Here is a 17,510-nt window from a genome sequence, read left to right as displayed (position 1 = left end):
TGCGGCTAATGTGAACAACTATACAAAGTTGTTATCGGACTTGGCGAACGTGGATGAGAAGATAACGGACGAGTACAATGAGATTATCTTGTTAGGCTCCTTACTCGATGAGGAGTGTGATACCTTCATACTCACTTTGTTGAACGTAAGATCTTCCATCACCTACAGTGAAGTGACTAACGCATTGACGAACTACAATTTGAGGAGGAATGACAAATAGACTTCCCATGCTAGCAATTCAGGAGGGGCCTTGTCGACGAGAGGTAGAAGTTCATATCCGGGAGATGGTAATAGGAACATGTCAAAGTCAAGGGGTCACCACTAGTTTGCGAAGAACCAGTGTGCATTCTGCAAGGAACAATGACATTGGAAGAGAGATTGTCTGAAGCACAAGAAGGAGAATAACAAGAAGAATGGCCCGAAGTCCAATGAGGTGAACATCGTGAGAGGTGATGACTCTGATGATTCGTGCTTTTCTCTATTGATTACTCCACAGGTGAACTATGTGGATGCATCTGATTGGATATTTGATTCTGGTGCTACTTATCATGTGACTCCCCGGCGAGATTGGTTTGCATCGTTCAAGAAACTCGATGGGGACATGGTAGTCATGGAAAATGATCAATCCTGTAGCATTTATAGGATAGATACTGTCAGGATTCGGATGCACGATGGAGTAGTTCGTGAATTGAATGAAGTGAGATTTGTTCCTCAGTTGAAGAAGGATCTTATTTCAGTTGGAGCTTTGGAGGCGAAGGGATTCAAGGTGGTAATTGAGAACGTTGTAGCGAATGTCAGTAAGGGATCTTTGGTGGTGATGAAGAGAGTCTACAGTAGGAATTTGTATTATCTGAAGAGGAGCACCGAGATTGGCCAGGTAGCTTCATCTATTTTAGAGGCGGATGCGAACAGGCTTTGGCACTATAGGTTGGGGCACATATGTAAAAAGTCACTGGGGTCCCACCAAGACGGCATCAATTGATAGTCGACGTTGGTTCGTCATGTTTGTAGATGACTATTCTAGGCATTGTTAGGTGTGCATCATGACGAAAAAGAGTGAAGTATTAAAGATATTTGTGGAGTGGAGAAGAGATTGGAACTGCAGACTTGGAGAAAGATCAAGACGTTACGATCCGATAATGACGGTGAGTATACTTCTGACCCCTTTCAGCAGCTATGTTGAGATGAAGGCATAGAGAGGTACTTCATAGTTAGTCACACACCGTAGCAAAATAGGGTGGCAGAAAGGTTGAATCGGTCTTTGCTGGAGAAGGTCCGATGTTTATTGTCGCATAGTGGTTTGGAGAAGATCTTTTGGGTTGAGGTACTTTTTTATGCGAGTCACCTCATTAATAGGCTGCCTTCATCTGCGATTGAGGGGAAGAACCCTATGGAGATGTGGTCGGGAGAGCCAGCACATGACTATGATCAGCTCAAGGTATTTAGGTGCCCTACATTTTATCATGTTAGAACGGATAAATTAGAACCTCGAGCTAGGAATGCCATATTTATGGGATTCAAGCATGGTGTCAAGGGATACAAGCTTTAGATCCAGTTGATAAGAAGATAGTACTGAGTAGAGACATCACATTCGATGAGGCTTCTATCTTGAAGCTTCCCAGCTCTCATCAGGTGGAGAGCGACCCGACATTGGAGTCATCACAGATGGTGGAGATTGATGTAGCTCCACATTGTCCAGATAAGACCGTATCCATTAGAGTACGGACTGAGGTGACGCCAGACGAGCACGGTAATGATTTGGAGGATACAGGTACAGTGCACAGGATCAGGGACCGATGGCTCAGGTTCAAGATTCTATTACGGTTTGGAGACAGAGGAGGGATATACGGATGCCAGCTAGGTGTACAGACACAGTTGTTACGTATGCACTTCCGATGGAGATTGTCAATGAGGTGGTTCTTACTACATTCAGAGAGGCCGAGCAGAGTTCAGAGGCTGATCTGTAGCAGGTGGCTATGCAGGAGGAGATGTAGTCTCTTCATAGGTACAACACATGGGAGATTGTCGAGCTTCCAAAGGGACGGAATACTATTGGTTGCAAGTGGGTGTATACGAAGAAGGAGGGCATTGAAGGCACTCCTGTGAGGTTCAAGGCTAGGTTGGTTGCAAAGGGATATGAACAGGATGAAGGTATTGACTACAATGAGGTCTTCTCTCTGGTGGTGAAGCATTCTTCGATTCGGATTTTGCTAGCTTTGGTGACACAGTATGATTTGGAATTAGATCAATTGGATGTGAAAATAATATTTCTTCATGGTGATCTTGATGATGAAATATATATGACAGAATTTGTTTGACACATGTGGCTTATTTGAAGAAGGTTCTACAGCGGTTCAATATGAGCATGGAAACGAAGCCAGTTAGTGTATCATTGGGAACACATTTGAAGTTTTTAGCTGACCTTTCACCAAAGACAGTTGAAGATTGAGAGTTGATGTTGAAGACTCCATATGCGAGCGCAGTTAGGAGTTTGATGTACCCCATGGTTTGTACAAGGCCGAATTTATCATAGGTAGTGAGCATGGTTTCGAGATACATGCATGACCCAGGTCCGAGTCATTAGGATGTCGTGAGATGGATTTTGAGGTACATTCGAGATACTCTCAACGTTGGTTTGGTTTTTGAGCGGGACACTAGCGGTGGGCAGCTATATATTGGATACGTAGATTCGAATCACGCTGGGGATTTGGATAAACGCTGGTCTACTACGAGATATATGTTCACTTTGACCCGTGCGCCGGTGTGTTGAAGATGTACCTTGCAGTCCACGGTGGCTTTGTCTACGATGGAGGCAGAGCATATAGCGATTACGGAGGTTGTTAAGGAGACGATTTGGCTTCGAGGACTTTTGGAGGATCTTGGTGTTTCACAGCGATCCGTCACCATTTATTGTGATAGCATGAGTGCTATTTATTTGGAAAAGAATTAGGTCTTTCATGCAAGGACGAAGCATATCGACGTTCGTTATTACTTCTTGAAGATGGGGATGTGGAGATTGTGAAAGTTCACACGAAAGATAATCTGGCGGATATGCTCACAAAGATGGTTCCAAGCAACAAGTTTGATCATTGTAGAAACTTGTTGCAAATTCGTGATTGTTGAGGTCGTTCACGGTCATTTGGATGAACTACGGGCGGCTTAATCCCTTGGGAGTGGGGTACGTAGGAAATTACATTGGTGCAGCCAGATTTGGCGAGACGACAGATTAGTGCTCATGCTTGGTGTCGGCTCAGTTTTGGGAAAACTTCGCCGATGTGGAGAATTGAAGAAATGGCGAAGAAGAACAAGAAATTTGAAGTGCACAAGTGTGGCTAAGGGTCGGTCGACCGACGGCATAGGCCTGGTCGATCGACCGATAGACTGTAGGATTATAGGGTCTGAAACCCTCTTATGGTCGGTCGACCGAACGAGTTCAACCGGTCGACTGAAAATCTGGTCGGTCGACCGAACGCTTATGGCCGGTCAACCAAAAACGTGCACGATTATAGGGCTGGAATTTGTCTTTCTGGTCGGTCGACCGCGGGGCTATATCCTGTCGATCGCGAAGCGGTTATGGGCCAATTCGGTTATCCTAGTTGGATTTGGTTTGTGTTTTGATATAAATCAAAACATAATTTTAGGGTTTCTTAAGCATAGAAAGGAGAGACTTTTGAGCACTTTGAGAGGGAGATGTTGTGAGAGAGTTGAGAGCTTTGGTTAGGGTTATATTTGAGCGATTTTGTGAGTTGTAACCCGTTGTATTTCTCCTCCATATAGTAAAATCTCTCCACCCTCTCCCCATGGACGTAGGCAATTGCTGAACTACATAAATCTATGTGTTTGGTTTGATTTGTGTCGTATTTGGTGGATTACACTCGTAATTTGTTTATGGTTCTCTTCTCTCATCGCACGCCGACTCGTTTGGTTGTCGAACACACTTCTGCAAGACGCGCAACAAATTCTTCGTCAGCTCATTTTCAAATTTTCATGAAGATTCAGAACAAACTATCTTGTAATTAGAAATTTATGTTGTTATTATGCTCATTATTTATATACCAGCTTTGAGACCAAATCCCAATTTTAATATCATAATACAATGTCCGAAGCTAAAAGATGTAGTTTCCATGAAAACAATGCCCAAAGTTATTAAATGATTACTTTAATTTTTAGGAACATTGTTCTCTCTTGTAGTGCTCAATTTAGCTCTGTAACAAATTATTTAAACTTCTTTATTCCTTTTTATCGCTACAATCTCAAAAGAAAAGAGGCCTGAAGCTTGTTGGTCTTGTTGGTCTTGTTGGTCTCATCTCCTTTGTGTTTGGATTGTTATTTGACGTACACGATGAGCAGATTAAAGATGTTTAGTTCATCCATTCATTAAAGTGTCAGAATTTCTGTTGGCTGGGTTTTGATATTTGAGATATAGTCGTGAATACCATGTAAAGCACAGCATATCATTTTTTTCCGTTATAGTAATCCTGATTTTTAAATGCTACAGTTTAAAACATTTTGATCGACTACAGTTCCCGCATATGCTACAGTTTTTTTTAAAAACTACATTATTCCCCCGTGCTACAGTAATATTATTTTCAAAAAATACTACAGCATCCCGGTTCTCCCATTTGTATAGACTAGTGTGAACACCGTGCAAAGCACGACATACTTTTTTCCCGCTACAGTAATCCTGGTTTAACTGCTACAATAATATTTTTGGATTTTTTGAATTGCGACAGTATCCCGCCTCTGCTACAGTTCCGTATGGTAATAGTAATATTTTTCCAAAAAACCGTAATATTCAGTTTCGTATTTGATACGTGATAATACTGTAGCATGAATAGTGAGTCTTGGGTTCTCTCATTTGGATAGAGGAGTAGACTAGTATGAACACCGTGCAAAGCATGGCATACTTTTTTTTTCCGCTACAGTAATCCCAGTTTAACTGCTATAATAATATTTTTGGATTTTTTTAAGTGCTACAGTATCTCGTCTCTGCTACAGTTCCGTATGCCACAATATTTTTTCCAAAAAACGTAATACACTGTTTCGTATTTGCTACAGTGATAACGCTACAATAAATGTTGTTGTATCATGAATAGTGAATCTTGGGTTCTCCCATTTGTATAGAGGAGTAGATTTGGAGACAACTAATTTCATATAAGTATACTTATCCCATTTACTGACATTCCAAAACTTAAACATGTTATTTTGTTTAATTTATTTTTTTTCTTATTTTCATGCGGTCATTTTCTATTGGATGATTGTCTGCTTAAAATTCCTAGCGTAGGTATATTGACCTAGTACACTTTTTTGTTTGTTCACACCATTGTCATTTCTTTTTTTAGTGAGTAATAACTTTTGCAAAATGTATAAGATCAATTCATTTAAGGATCATGAGTTGGGCCACCAAAATATCTGAATCATGAAACTTTTATGATGAGTTGGGCCACCTAAATATCTGAATCATGGAACTTTTATGATTCTTTAATTATATGAGTTCTGCGTTTCTAAAAGAATTTCAGTTAAAAAAAATTATGTGTTTAATTAAAGGGCTTCTAAAGTTGAAACTAAATTAATCTTCTAAAACTGTAAGTGCCAACTGAAAATCTCATAACCTGATTTTTGCTTTTGGATTTATTTAGAAACTAAATTATAATATTCTAAAATTGTAAGTGCTATCTGAAAATCTGATACTTTTAGACTTACTAGGATTTATGCACGTGCAATGCACGTGATTAAATATTATGATTAAGTATTTTTGACTTATTTCTTTACTAAAACTAGTTGGATTGCACGTGCAATGCACGTGGTAAAGTTTTCATTTTTTGTTTAAAATTTTTAATTTTATTTTTAATGTTTTGTTATAAAATTATGGAATGTAAGTAATGGATAAAACATATAGACATAATATAAATATTCATCATTTGAACAATTAAAATATATTTATTTATTGATTGGTTGGCCAATTCAAATTTTTAAAATGGTTAAGGGCTCACATTAAATTATCATAAGTTAATTAAAATATATTTATTTATTGATTGGTTGGCCAATTCAAATTTTTAAAATGGTTAAGGGCTCACATTAAATTATCATAAGTTAAGTATCGTTGCAGAACACAATACCGATTAGATATAAATTAAATGGAAAACATTTGGACGTTCGAGAGAAACTTATAAGAATGTAAAAGAATTACAAATTAAGAAGGTGAACAGCCGTCATCTACCAACAATGCATTTTTTTCCTCTATATTTAGGAAGTTGCTTTCACTGTGATGTAAGCGTCCAAACATTATATATGCATTATCAGTCTTGCTCTCAATACAAATGTTCCACTCGATGACTGACTAAAGCTACTAAAATGAATGATTAATATTACATTTGAGATGAGTAATACAATGTTAGAGGTTATCCGTCGATTTCTTCTTGAATTGGATGTCTTCAATAGTACCTTGAAAGTACGCTTTCCACAAGATAAGCCGAAAGCCCAAGCATGCTGTCAAGCCAATTGATCCCTTGATGCACCTTTTGAGTTTTGAGGAAATAAATCTATAAGTTGTCTTCTAATTCATCCGGGAGATGTAATTGAAAGTCCTATACCGTGCAGAGAGTTGATTGTGCCGAAGAAATATCAGGCAATCATTGTCTTCAAAATGATAAACAGGAAAATATATACTGTTGTTTTATGCCCTTTCCCACATATCCTCCCTAAAAAAAGAAATAAAAAAAAGGAAAATCAAACACAAAGACACAAATAAATATATAGAGGACGAAAAGGAAGGTTGGTGGAGTATATAGGTAAGATGGTCCCGTTATTATACTTGTACGATACAATGCTCATAAACATATAATTAATTGCACTTAAAGTAATAAGTAACCTGGCCAAGCATTGCAGCTTCCGCATCTATTCCGCCAACTCCCCAGCCAGCAACACCTAACCCATCTATCATAGTTGTGTGGGAATCAGTACCAACAACACTGTCAGGGTTAAGCATTCCTTCATTGTTAAAAACAACTCGTCCAATGTATTCCAAGTTCATCTGCAAGACAGGTTAAGAACAACGTTTAGATTATGCAACCATTAATTATCATAAACTCGTCTGAGATTAAACTCTTAACACGACAGCAGATCAGATGCACCCTTCATGAATGATGTAATATAATTACATGGTGGACAATACCAGACCCTTTTGGGACAACAAGCATATTATTGAATGCATTGGAACACCATTTTAAAAATCCAAATCTTTCCTTGTTGTGTTGAAACTCAAGTTCCATATTTGCCTGAACTGCATTCGCTGATCTTGCCACATCAATCTGTACTGAGTGATCAATAACAAGATCCACAGGAACCTGCACTTAAATGTTAACCCTCAGATAGTAGCTAAGATAGTCAACACGATGGAACAAATTACACACAGGCCAAATATGTGCATAATTTTGCTAATATAAATAATAGTTCCAAATGTTACAACAATAATGGTATTGCTATGGAATCCTTACAATTGAAGTAACGCGTCAAATCATAAAACAATTTGTTTCTTCTATTTCAGTTATTTATGCCTCCTCATAAAGTTTGGCCACACATAAATGGCTTAATAAAATAAAGTGTTATAAACAGAGAAAAGAAAAAAAGCTCTAATTGTGGAGTATACATGTACCATAGCTAAGATAAACACGCCAGCATAAGGAAATAATTTCATCAGTTTCAACAATTACAAACAGATAAATATCGACATACATGCAGAGATTACAGAAGAATATATTGTATAAAGCATAGAAACAAGTGATTTTGCGTCAAGGGACCCAACAATTTTTTAAAGCAGAATATAATATTTGAGCAGACCTTTCCATGAACAATCTTCCCACTGCAATTTTCCACTGATCAGAATATCATAAGACGTTCTTCTACAAAAAGTAAAGGTGGAGAGAATTAATGTAAGGTGTACCGCAGAACCGAGTAGAGCATCCAGTAAGTCCTCATCAGCATAGACACAATTGCCTTCAGTAGAATTACCAATCAGGTAAAGATGTGTCTTGATACCTGACATACACCAATTCTCTGTAGTACATTAAGATAAAGCATCAAAATGCTCTCTGAGATGTAATTAAAAAGATTAGCCTGACTTTGAGCTCAATATCAGATAAAGTACTATAACTTGGCATTAAGGGTTATTCATGCTATCACATGATAATCAAGTGAAAGATAAAATTTATTTTCCAGCACTGAATAGATGTTATCAAAAGAAAGGAGTACCTCTAATGCAACATCAAGGGCATTTGAACCAACAGGATGAGCACTCAATTCTGTCAGGTACTTAACAAGGTGCATTGATGAAATTTCCAAGTAGATGGATCCTCTGCCACATAACTTTGTAAAGTTCATAATTTGTAAAGTGCTGCTCCTTAAAGAAATCAGTTCCCTTGATGACGAGCCGATGAAAGCTACTACTCAAAGCATTGCCCCAAAACACAAGGCATTGACATCATTAATACAAAGTCATGATCAATCTTTAAATGTCCTGGTTAGGGACAGCTTTAGCTGAAAGTGTTGGTTACTGCACTGTATTTATAAAACTAAAAGTTCAACAGAAACAGAATGACAAATTCATCAAGCAATCTAAAATAGGTCCAAGTCATTAAAAGAATCAATCTTTCAAAGATCTACAAACTGTACACAGAGTCTTGAGCACTTTCGAATACACCGTAGGTACACTTAAACAATAAAAAAAGAAAATATGGATGAAAAATACAGTTGTTTGCCTGCTGCTGTCTAAAATCTGGGTTTGAGCAGCAGTAAAGCCTTCAGTTTGAGTGTCAGATCAGTTGTAACCAAAAGGACGAAGCGGTTACAAAAGAATGAGAGCAAGTAGACTTGAATTACCTCGAAGAGTCTTCAAGTACATCTCATTTGTTTGAAGGTAGCCTGTTCCTTATACTGTTGGAGTATTTGGAATCAGGATTATCGCTTTTATCGGTATCAGAATTCTCGCCTCTCTGCAACTCAATATCTGAGCTCCCTGCTTGGGTCCTTCTATGTATTCGATCCTGTAAACTCTCGGAAGGATTCATTTCATTGACATAAAGTATTAAAATACCAAGTTATTCATCCTATTTCGTAAAAGATTAAAGGGGAAAATATCCTTAAAAGCGCTGTAGAATATCACATAGGGAGGAAGTAGATAGTGACACGGACTCATCAGTGCAGGTAGTAGACAATAGTGATATCAGTGAACTCAGAACATCCTTTTTTCCTTTTATCAAGTCGTCAAGTAAAAGATGGGTCCGTAAGTAAAACCATCAGATTGTTTTATCTATATTTTAGATAGTCATGATGTAATTTCTAGACTCTAGTTATATAAAATGGAGTTGCAGAAATTTTTTACTTTAAAAACTGCCTTCTCAGCCTTTTCTTATTGCTTGAGGACAATAAATTGGTATGGCACATTCTCAATCAATAAAATGGATGCATTGGTCTAAGTTTGTAACATATAAATATTCTCCAAGATCAGACAGGATGCAATGATAATATAATACTTGCTTGGAATTTACCTGAGGAAACAGGAACACCTTTGTAGCACAATCAGAGGACAGGAAGTTGAACACGACATTGTTGTTTTTCTGTAAAATAGTTCATATTTCTGCTACTAATCCAACAAGTGATTCCAAGTTCTGGCTTGAAAACAGCAATGTTTTAAGAGGATAATTTGCAAGCTCAGATATGGTTAGTAATTTGTTATACTTGCAGTCATATACATTGATAACTGTAAGAAGTTCCACCTGTAAAGGGTTTGCAAAGTAAGCAGCCTGTTCCACAGGTAGCAACAAACTGTTAGGTTTTTGGTATATAATATTAAAAGTCAATATTCTTTAACTGTCAAAAAGAAAAAGAAAAAGAAAAAGAAAACAGTGAGGGAATTCCTATGATATGGTAAAGAGTGTATATCATGTTTTGTTTGTCAAGCCAAAAAATAGCCAGACTCAGCTTATTCTTATTTCTTACCTGTCCTCAATGTCGTGCTCGGCATTATGAATCCTATAAGAATAGTATCGTAATAACATCTCATATCATAAAAGGTTTCTCAAAGCACTCCTTAAAAAAATTCATCCTTGTTCTCTTAGGTCTCTCCTTCCACTATTCTCAAAAAAAATTTCTCAGCACAAATCCGAAAAGTTTGTGTTCAGATCAATTAGGAACCCCAAATGCTGACTTCCTTAGTAAATTACATATGAATAAGAAAATTAACTAACGCGGTCAGTAAAATACCTGTAATTATGCATAATCTGGAGTTGTCGAAGAACTTTTCAAAAAAAAGACCTTTAGGGAGCAATTAATGTTTTCCTTTGCAAACCGTGAAAACAAATAGAACATATTCTTGTGGAAAAACGCTGTAATTCGCTTGGTATCATAAGGAACCAAAAAGATATGCCCATACTTGACGTGATTCAACTTAAATAAATGATCAGAGTAAATGACAGCATGAAGTAAAACACTTTGACATACAATCCCTATTCATGAGCAAAACAAACCTCAACATATACTCGTATTAACCAGAATCAAGAATCCATGCATAGGAATTGCAGCCGAAGGAATAAGTTGACTTTGACAACTCTCCTTTTCTCCACTTGCAATGCAAAATAGAAGATTCTCCCTGAGAATTTTCATAGGAGTTGGGTTCCCAGGTCCTTATGCAAATGTATAGCGATTATGGAATCCAAGAAGTAGAATGTATATTTCTACAAGGAAAAAAAAATTATTTTGTTAAATTATTGATTTTATTAAACATAAGTATAGCAGTGAATATAATTTGAGAGAATAAGTATATTTTATTTGATGTTCAATAGTACTTTAGTTTTTTTTTAATTTTGGTACACTATACATGCATTAGTAATCATAAATATCTCATATGCTAAGGTTAATTCTGTTTTTTTAAGTCATATAATAATAATAATAATAAATATTTAAGTGTAGAAGAAGATAAATACAAGGAAATAGAGTTATCATCACTATGAACAAAATAAAGAGAAAAGAGAAGAAAGTTGCTTAACTAACCTGAATCATCATGAACGATCTTTTGATGGTCATTTTGGAGTATAATTTGTGGTATATGTTCTTCAATCGATCACGTTCTCTAGGATCTTCGGATTGGAATAGTGTAAGTAAATTGAGAAGAAAAGGGTTGCCGATATGCGATTGAAGGGATGTAGGATCAATATTGGCAATTAAAACAGAGAGGGTTTCGTATATAATATGTAAATGTGGCCATAAAGGAGAGAAAACTATTGGAGGCGCATCATCATCGAAGGAGTATTCAGAGGAGAGGAAACGGGATGCCTGTGATGTTATCTGTTAGACTCGGTCTTTTATTTTCTTAGTAGTGATACAATCCTGTCAATTTTAATATACCCTTTGCGACTATTATTGTCTACGAAATGAGTTTTTTAGTGTTGGGTATCGTATCAGTACTATGGCAATATATGTTGAATGTTTTTAGCAAGCGATGGCTTGTCGATAAAGTGTTGCTATAGAGTTATCTCGTTTCACTTGAACCTGATATTAGTTTGATTCTCTGGGATATTTTACTGTCTCGTGCGTCTGTCTATATATGATTAAAGTTGCTTTTTTTCTATAACTGTGGTACAAACCACACTGCCAATTTCATTATGGCCCATAAATCGGTGTTGCGTTTAATCTGTGCATCTTGCGGACATTTTTTGACATAACCCTATAGGTTAAAATTCATGAGACAAACTTTGAATTTTATTTCTAAAACATCTGTTTTATATTGCTAAAACATCTGTTTGATGCTCGCAAATACTTGGGGCAGACAATTATATACATCTTGGACACTTATCTTTTTAGGGGGCACTTCATTACTTATATCATGGAGCAATGCATCATTAGTTATTATGCTTCCAACTATGCTGTTAATTATGTTATTATTGCATTAAAAATCTTATTGATCATTATTTACTGATATTTCTACATGGGACTTTTGTTGGTCATATATCCAGTGGGTTGGCAATGTGTTCGCACAACTATCATTTTTGAATGCAACTATTACATAATAGGATAGCAAACTATAGATGATAGTTATAGCTCAAACAATTATGTAAACGCATTCCAAAATGTCATATGTCGAGGTGCAAATCATCAGATTCATAATTTTAAGGCCAATTTCAAGCAGTGTATCCTGAACAGAGCAAGCATGCATAAGAATTCAAACGTAGACAATTAATAGCTCGAGGTATATACCGTTGCCATTTCACACTTGTTTGTTGAATACGAACAATAGATAAAGACTAAATTAACCAGACAGGAAAAATTAGAACAGATGAGAGTCCAAATACAGATGGATTTCATATAGCCAACACGCAGAATATTGTCATAAGCGATTGTGAAATTAGAACAGGCAATAAATCTAGTAAACAATATTCATTCTAACTTTTACCTGATCAATTTTTTTTTCTTAAATGAATGTCTTATATATTAATTTATGTGATGACTGTGTTTCAATTGCCAGAAAGAATATTACATGGCATTCAAAATCACAGTCGCAATTTTTAATAAGATGATCAATCATATAGCATATAAAATCATACTTATAGGTATTAATGCTTGAACATGAACAGAGTTGCCTAAAGTACGACATGAAACTGAAACATTTAGGGTAGATCCTAAACTGTGTCATCACTATTTCATATATAATACATGGCTTACCTGATGAAACTGATAAAGGAGCAATATGAAGACTTGAACCAAGCCCTGATTCGGACAATCCTTGACCTATTGTTGAATTAGAACAAAAGGAGATGATGGCTAATTAGAACAAAATTAAATTAAATGAACACCAAAAAAGTAAAATTATTCTTACCGATGCCAAAATTCAGACAACTGAGGAGATGATGGCGGAGGCGCAGAGATGATGATTAGGGCAGTAACAATCAATTTTGGAAATTTATGGCTTAAGATCGTGGGACGGCGTAACGTAAGAACTGAGAGAAGGCGGAGAGAAGGCGGAACCGAAGGAAGATTTAGGGAAACGGATGAACTGGTGAATTGATTTCATCTTTAAAAGATGTAACGGAAGATTGGATGGGCTGAGGAGAAGGTGGAGAGGAAGAACCGAAGGAAGAATTAGGGATTTTGATTTCAGCTGATGTTGTAAGGGATAGGGTTGGTATATATATTTCGCTTGAAGGTTAATTTGGGGAGGGAAAATTTTTCCAGTAACTCGCTCTTTTAAAGGGTAATAGATTTGTTTCTCAGTTCCACTTTGATTGTTTTTCTCACTTATGTTTTTAAACTTTACTATTGTGATTATTTATTTTTTTAATTTTTGTTTGAATGGGCTACACCAAATTTAAAATTTTTATGTAATAATTAAATTGACAATAAATAACTATAATCTAAAGCTAATTTGAATTTTCGCGTTATTTAGATCGGCATGAAACCAAGCTTGACTTAAGAAGGTATAATATTGTAAAAGTAAAAAACACTTGAAAAGATAATGTTATAAAAGAAGGATGAATAATTAAAGCCAATAAGACAAGATGATTAATTAAAAGTAGGCTAGAATGAAACTAAAGAGAATATAAATTTTGTTGCTAATCACTAATAGACTTTAGAAAAAATCATAAAATAAATATTAATGCTAACTCTAGTACACTTTTATATGATAAAAGCATTCACATAACCATATGAAAAAATTAAAAGAGTTCATGAAAATCACTTCTAAAGATTCTTGATTTACTCAAAACATTAATCTATTTTAAAAAAAAATATTAAATAAATTTAAATTTGTGTTTTATTTATAAAGAGACTTGATGGAGATACTTTTGTTTTAGCAGCTTGTTCTGAATGAGCCCTGCATATTATCTTTAAAGTGTAATATTTTTTCTTTATCATGTTATATGGATGTTTACTTGGTTTGTTTATCTATATATCTTATTCTTCAATAAGTTGATATATTATTAACACAATTTACAATGACATACATATCTTTCATACAAATTTGAGACATGTATAAGATGAATTTTATATTTAGTGGCCTTTAATAAGAATTTTAGTTGTAAAATATGTTACATTCATATTTAAAGATCTTGAAATCTAACAGTACTATTACATGCTTATCTTTGATCATGTTATTAAAATTTGATCTTTCGTTGGTAGTCATATCCCCAAATAAGGATATCTGCAGAGTCTTGTCACTATATAGTGAAAAGAAAAATATCAATTTTAATTTTTTTTACTTACACTATGGTAACTAAGTATCATGTGCATATTTTTTGTCTATTATAATGATTTTTCTCATCTTATCTAGTTTATTATATCTCGCAATGTAGTTGATCAATGGCTTCACTTTACTTTCTATTGCAATATTATTTATATGAAATTTTATATTAAGTTTATGATTCCTTCTGTATTTTTAGAATAAAATATGAAAATTTATAAGTACTTACTAATTTTTCTTGTACTTTTCATGAATAATGTTTTTTAATTAGGACAATACTAATTTTTCTTGTACTTTTCATGAATAATGTTTTTTAATTAGGACATAATTGTTCAATATGTTCTTTAAGGAGAACTCGGTTAGTGCTTCTTTGCTCGATATGCTTTTTATCAATGTCAATTCAGGTGATTCATGAATGTTTCTGAATTTTTAGTTTATTTCTTTCACTTCTCCATTTGAATTGAAAACAACTTAGTTCTTTTAAAGGATATCTCTGAACTTTCTGATAGTTTCTCCATACATAAATTATTGTATTTTTTTTACTTTATAAATAAATATTATCAACATCAGAGATAAATGTTTATACATTATAATCAATTAATGCTAATATATTATATCTTAATGTAATAATATCAAACATTTTCTCTTTTCTTTGCCAAATTTCAGCCTTTTTGTGATTTAAACTTTTGAGGGTGTGTTTTGTAATTTTTAAACTTTGATAGTATTTTATGAAAATTTTAAAATTTAAGTTGAGCACTTATAATTTTCATGTTTCATGTATTGGTGATAATTTTTTAAATGTTAGAATATTTTTCGTAACTTTGAAATTTAAAGGTGTTTTTATAATTACTAAAATTTTGGGTTGTCTTTTAAAATTTTTAAAATTTTAGCATCCTGTTTATAATTTCTAAATTTGATGTGTACCAGTTATAAGTTTTAAAATTTTAAAAATTTTTAATAATTTTTTATTTTTGAGAGAGTTTTTGTAATTTTTATAACTTTGAGGTTGTTTTTTTTTACTAATTTTAATTTCTATGTGCCTAATGGTAATCCCTGGAATCCATCTATGTTGTTTCTAAGTTTTGAAATCTCTGAATTTTAGAATATTTTTTATAATCAAACATAGTGAAAGCTCTTATTTTCTACTGTTACCCATATTAAAGAGAAAGAAGAAGTTGGAGGCTACGAAAAGAAGAAGATGATGATGAAAATAATCTAATTTGGGGTGGGGGTAGGTAATACAGTAAACAATACAATAAATGAGGGTAAGAAGTATTCAAGTTGGTCATAAGTTCAGCACGTGGGAATATTCCAGAGAATATTCTCATAGCTGGTTAATAGAGGTACCAACGTGAAATTTTTTGCCAACTCAGGGTATTTTTTTGCTATATTTTGTAACTTAGGGTATATAACTACTTCAAGAGCGAAACACATAGGGTATATAATTGTAATTAAGCCTTTAAACTTTTGAGGCTGTTTTTACAATTTTTAAAATGTTGAGGGTGTTAATTACAAGTTTTAAATTTTTAGATATAATGTTTGTTTTTAAGTTTTAAAAAGTCAAGGTGTTTTGTGTAGTTTTAAACTTTTAATGCTATTATATACAATTTTTAAAACTTTTGGGTTTTTTATAATACTTCATGTATTATAATATATTATCTACGTATAATTTCTTAATCTTATTTTTTTCTATATTTTGAGCTATAGATAGTTCATATGGAGTTAATATAGGATATAATTAGTATTTGGATAGATTAAGATTTAAGTGAAATATTCAAAATAACTTTTTTTAAATTGTTGACCTATAGATAGTTCACGTGGAATTAGATAAAATATGATTAAAATTAGAATAGATTAGGATAACAATGTAATATTCAAAAAAGTTAAGGGTAATACTGACCATAGAAAGATTTTTCCGAACTCGTGCTTTTAAAGGGAGTATGACTAGGTGGAATGCATGTGCACTACACGTGGTCAAATATCTTAATTATTTATTTTAAGTTTATTTACTTACTATAACATGGTTACAAAAAAAATTTATGATTATGATAATATATTAATTTTTTTTGGATATTTCCATGTATAGTATCTTGTTGGTTTTAACATTTTTCCTTCCGCATAAAAAAGTCTTAAAATATTAATGACTTAAGAGCAATTTAATGACTTGAATATCTAATTTCAAAATATTAAGAATGTAAGGGACCAATATTTAAAAAACTATTATTATTAATGATAAAAATAAAATTATTGAATTCATCAAAGTAAAATAGTAGGCTTTATCCGGTCATATAGGATTTTGTTTAACTATAAAGAAATCACATTCACCTGTTGTTAACTTCCACTTATTGTTTATCCGACGACCAAGTTTTATAGATATTCAAAAACATTTTTCTAGAATTTTGTTTGTCAAAATGTGCAAATTCAATCAAGAAAGAAAACATAAATTATATGATCAATTTCAAAATCTGATATTGCAGTCTTTTTACATCTTCCCAAGTAATTAATTAATTAGTTAAAACGATTACTCTCTAGTTTCAAACAATTATAAAATATAATATGAGAATGATTTATACATATTATGCACTATGGATTGTATTTTAACAAATAATTCGAATCTATTCAATGTCAAAAAAATATCCAAAAATTTAGGTTAAGGAGTTAGAAGAATCTAATATCCACAACAATAGTCATACCCAAGCTATGTACTTCATAAACTTATAAGAAAGTGAGAACTATAAAACGAATATAAAATATAATATGAGAATGATTTATACATATTATGCACTATGGATTGTATTTTAACAAATAATTCAGATCTATTCAATGTCAAAAAACATCCAAAAATTTAGGTTAAGGAGTTAGAAGAATCTAATATCTGCAACAATACTCATACCCAAGCTATGTACTTTATAAACTTATAAGAAAGTGAGAACTATAAAATGAACAATTTAATTTATTTTGTCAAATAGTTTATACCCTTCGTAAATAAAGATTAAATTTCTCTCAGAGATTTTTGTAGCTAAATACTTTTAGAGTTGATGTATATGATGAATCTTAGGACACGTAACCCAAATGAGTTCATAGAGTGATATACTTGCTATAAAGTCCACTTTTATCAGATTGATGTCACATGTGCTTTAAGTTGTGCTTTGTTTAAGAGTTAACTTTAAAAAAAACTCCCTCTCACCTATAGGGGGCAATGTCAAAAAAAAACCCATCAGCTATTTTTTGGATACAAGGAAAACCGGGTAAGGTAAAAGGATCCCCAAGCCAAGGCCCGAGT

At 33.7% G+C, this 17,510-nt stretch overlaps 1 protein-coding gene across 2 annotated transcripts; it reads right to left on the bottom strand.

Annotated features, from left to right (window-relative positions):
• Positions 6,272-8,212, bottom strand: LOC109830194 (aconitate hydratase, cytoplasmic-like). 2 transcript variants are annotated; one of them, XM_020397380.1, is made up of 4 exons: positions 7,943-8,212; positions 7,161-7,346; positions 6,872-7,033; positions 6,272-6,701 (listed from the first exon to the last, which is right to left on the bottom strand). In XM_020397380.1, exons 1-4 carry the CDS (start codon positions 8,042-8,044, stop codon positions 6,642-6,644), a joined length of 510 nt encoding a protein of 169 aa, XP_020252969.1. In that variant the 5' UTR covers positions 8,045-8,212; the 3' UTR covers positions 6,272-6,641. The 2 variants fall into 2 exon arrangements, with proteins under 2 accessions (XP_020252969.1, XP_020252970.1); XM_020397381.1 differs by having other exon boundaries at positions 7,245-7,346.

The sequence above is a fragment of the Asparagus officinalis genome, chromosome 2 (assembly GCF_001876935.1).
Source record: "Asparagus officinalis chromosome 2, Aspof.V1, whole genome shotgun sequence".
NCBI lineage: Eukaryota > Viridiplantae > Streptophyta > Magnoliopsida > Asparagales > Asparagaceae > Asparagus > Asparagus officinalis.
The sequence above is the reverse complement of the archived record's forward strand: the minus strand, read 5'-3'. Positions and strand labels throughout refer to the sequence as shown.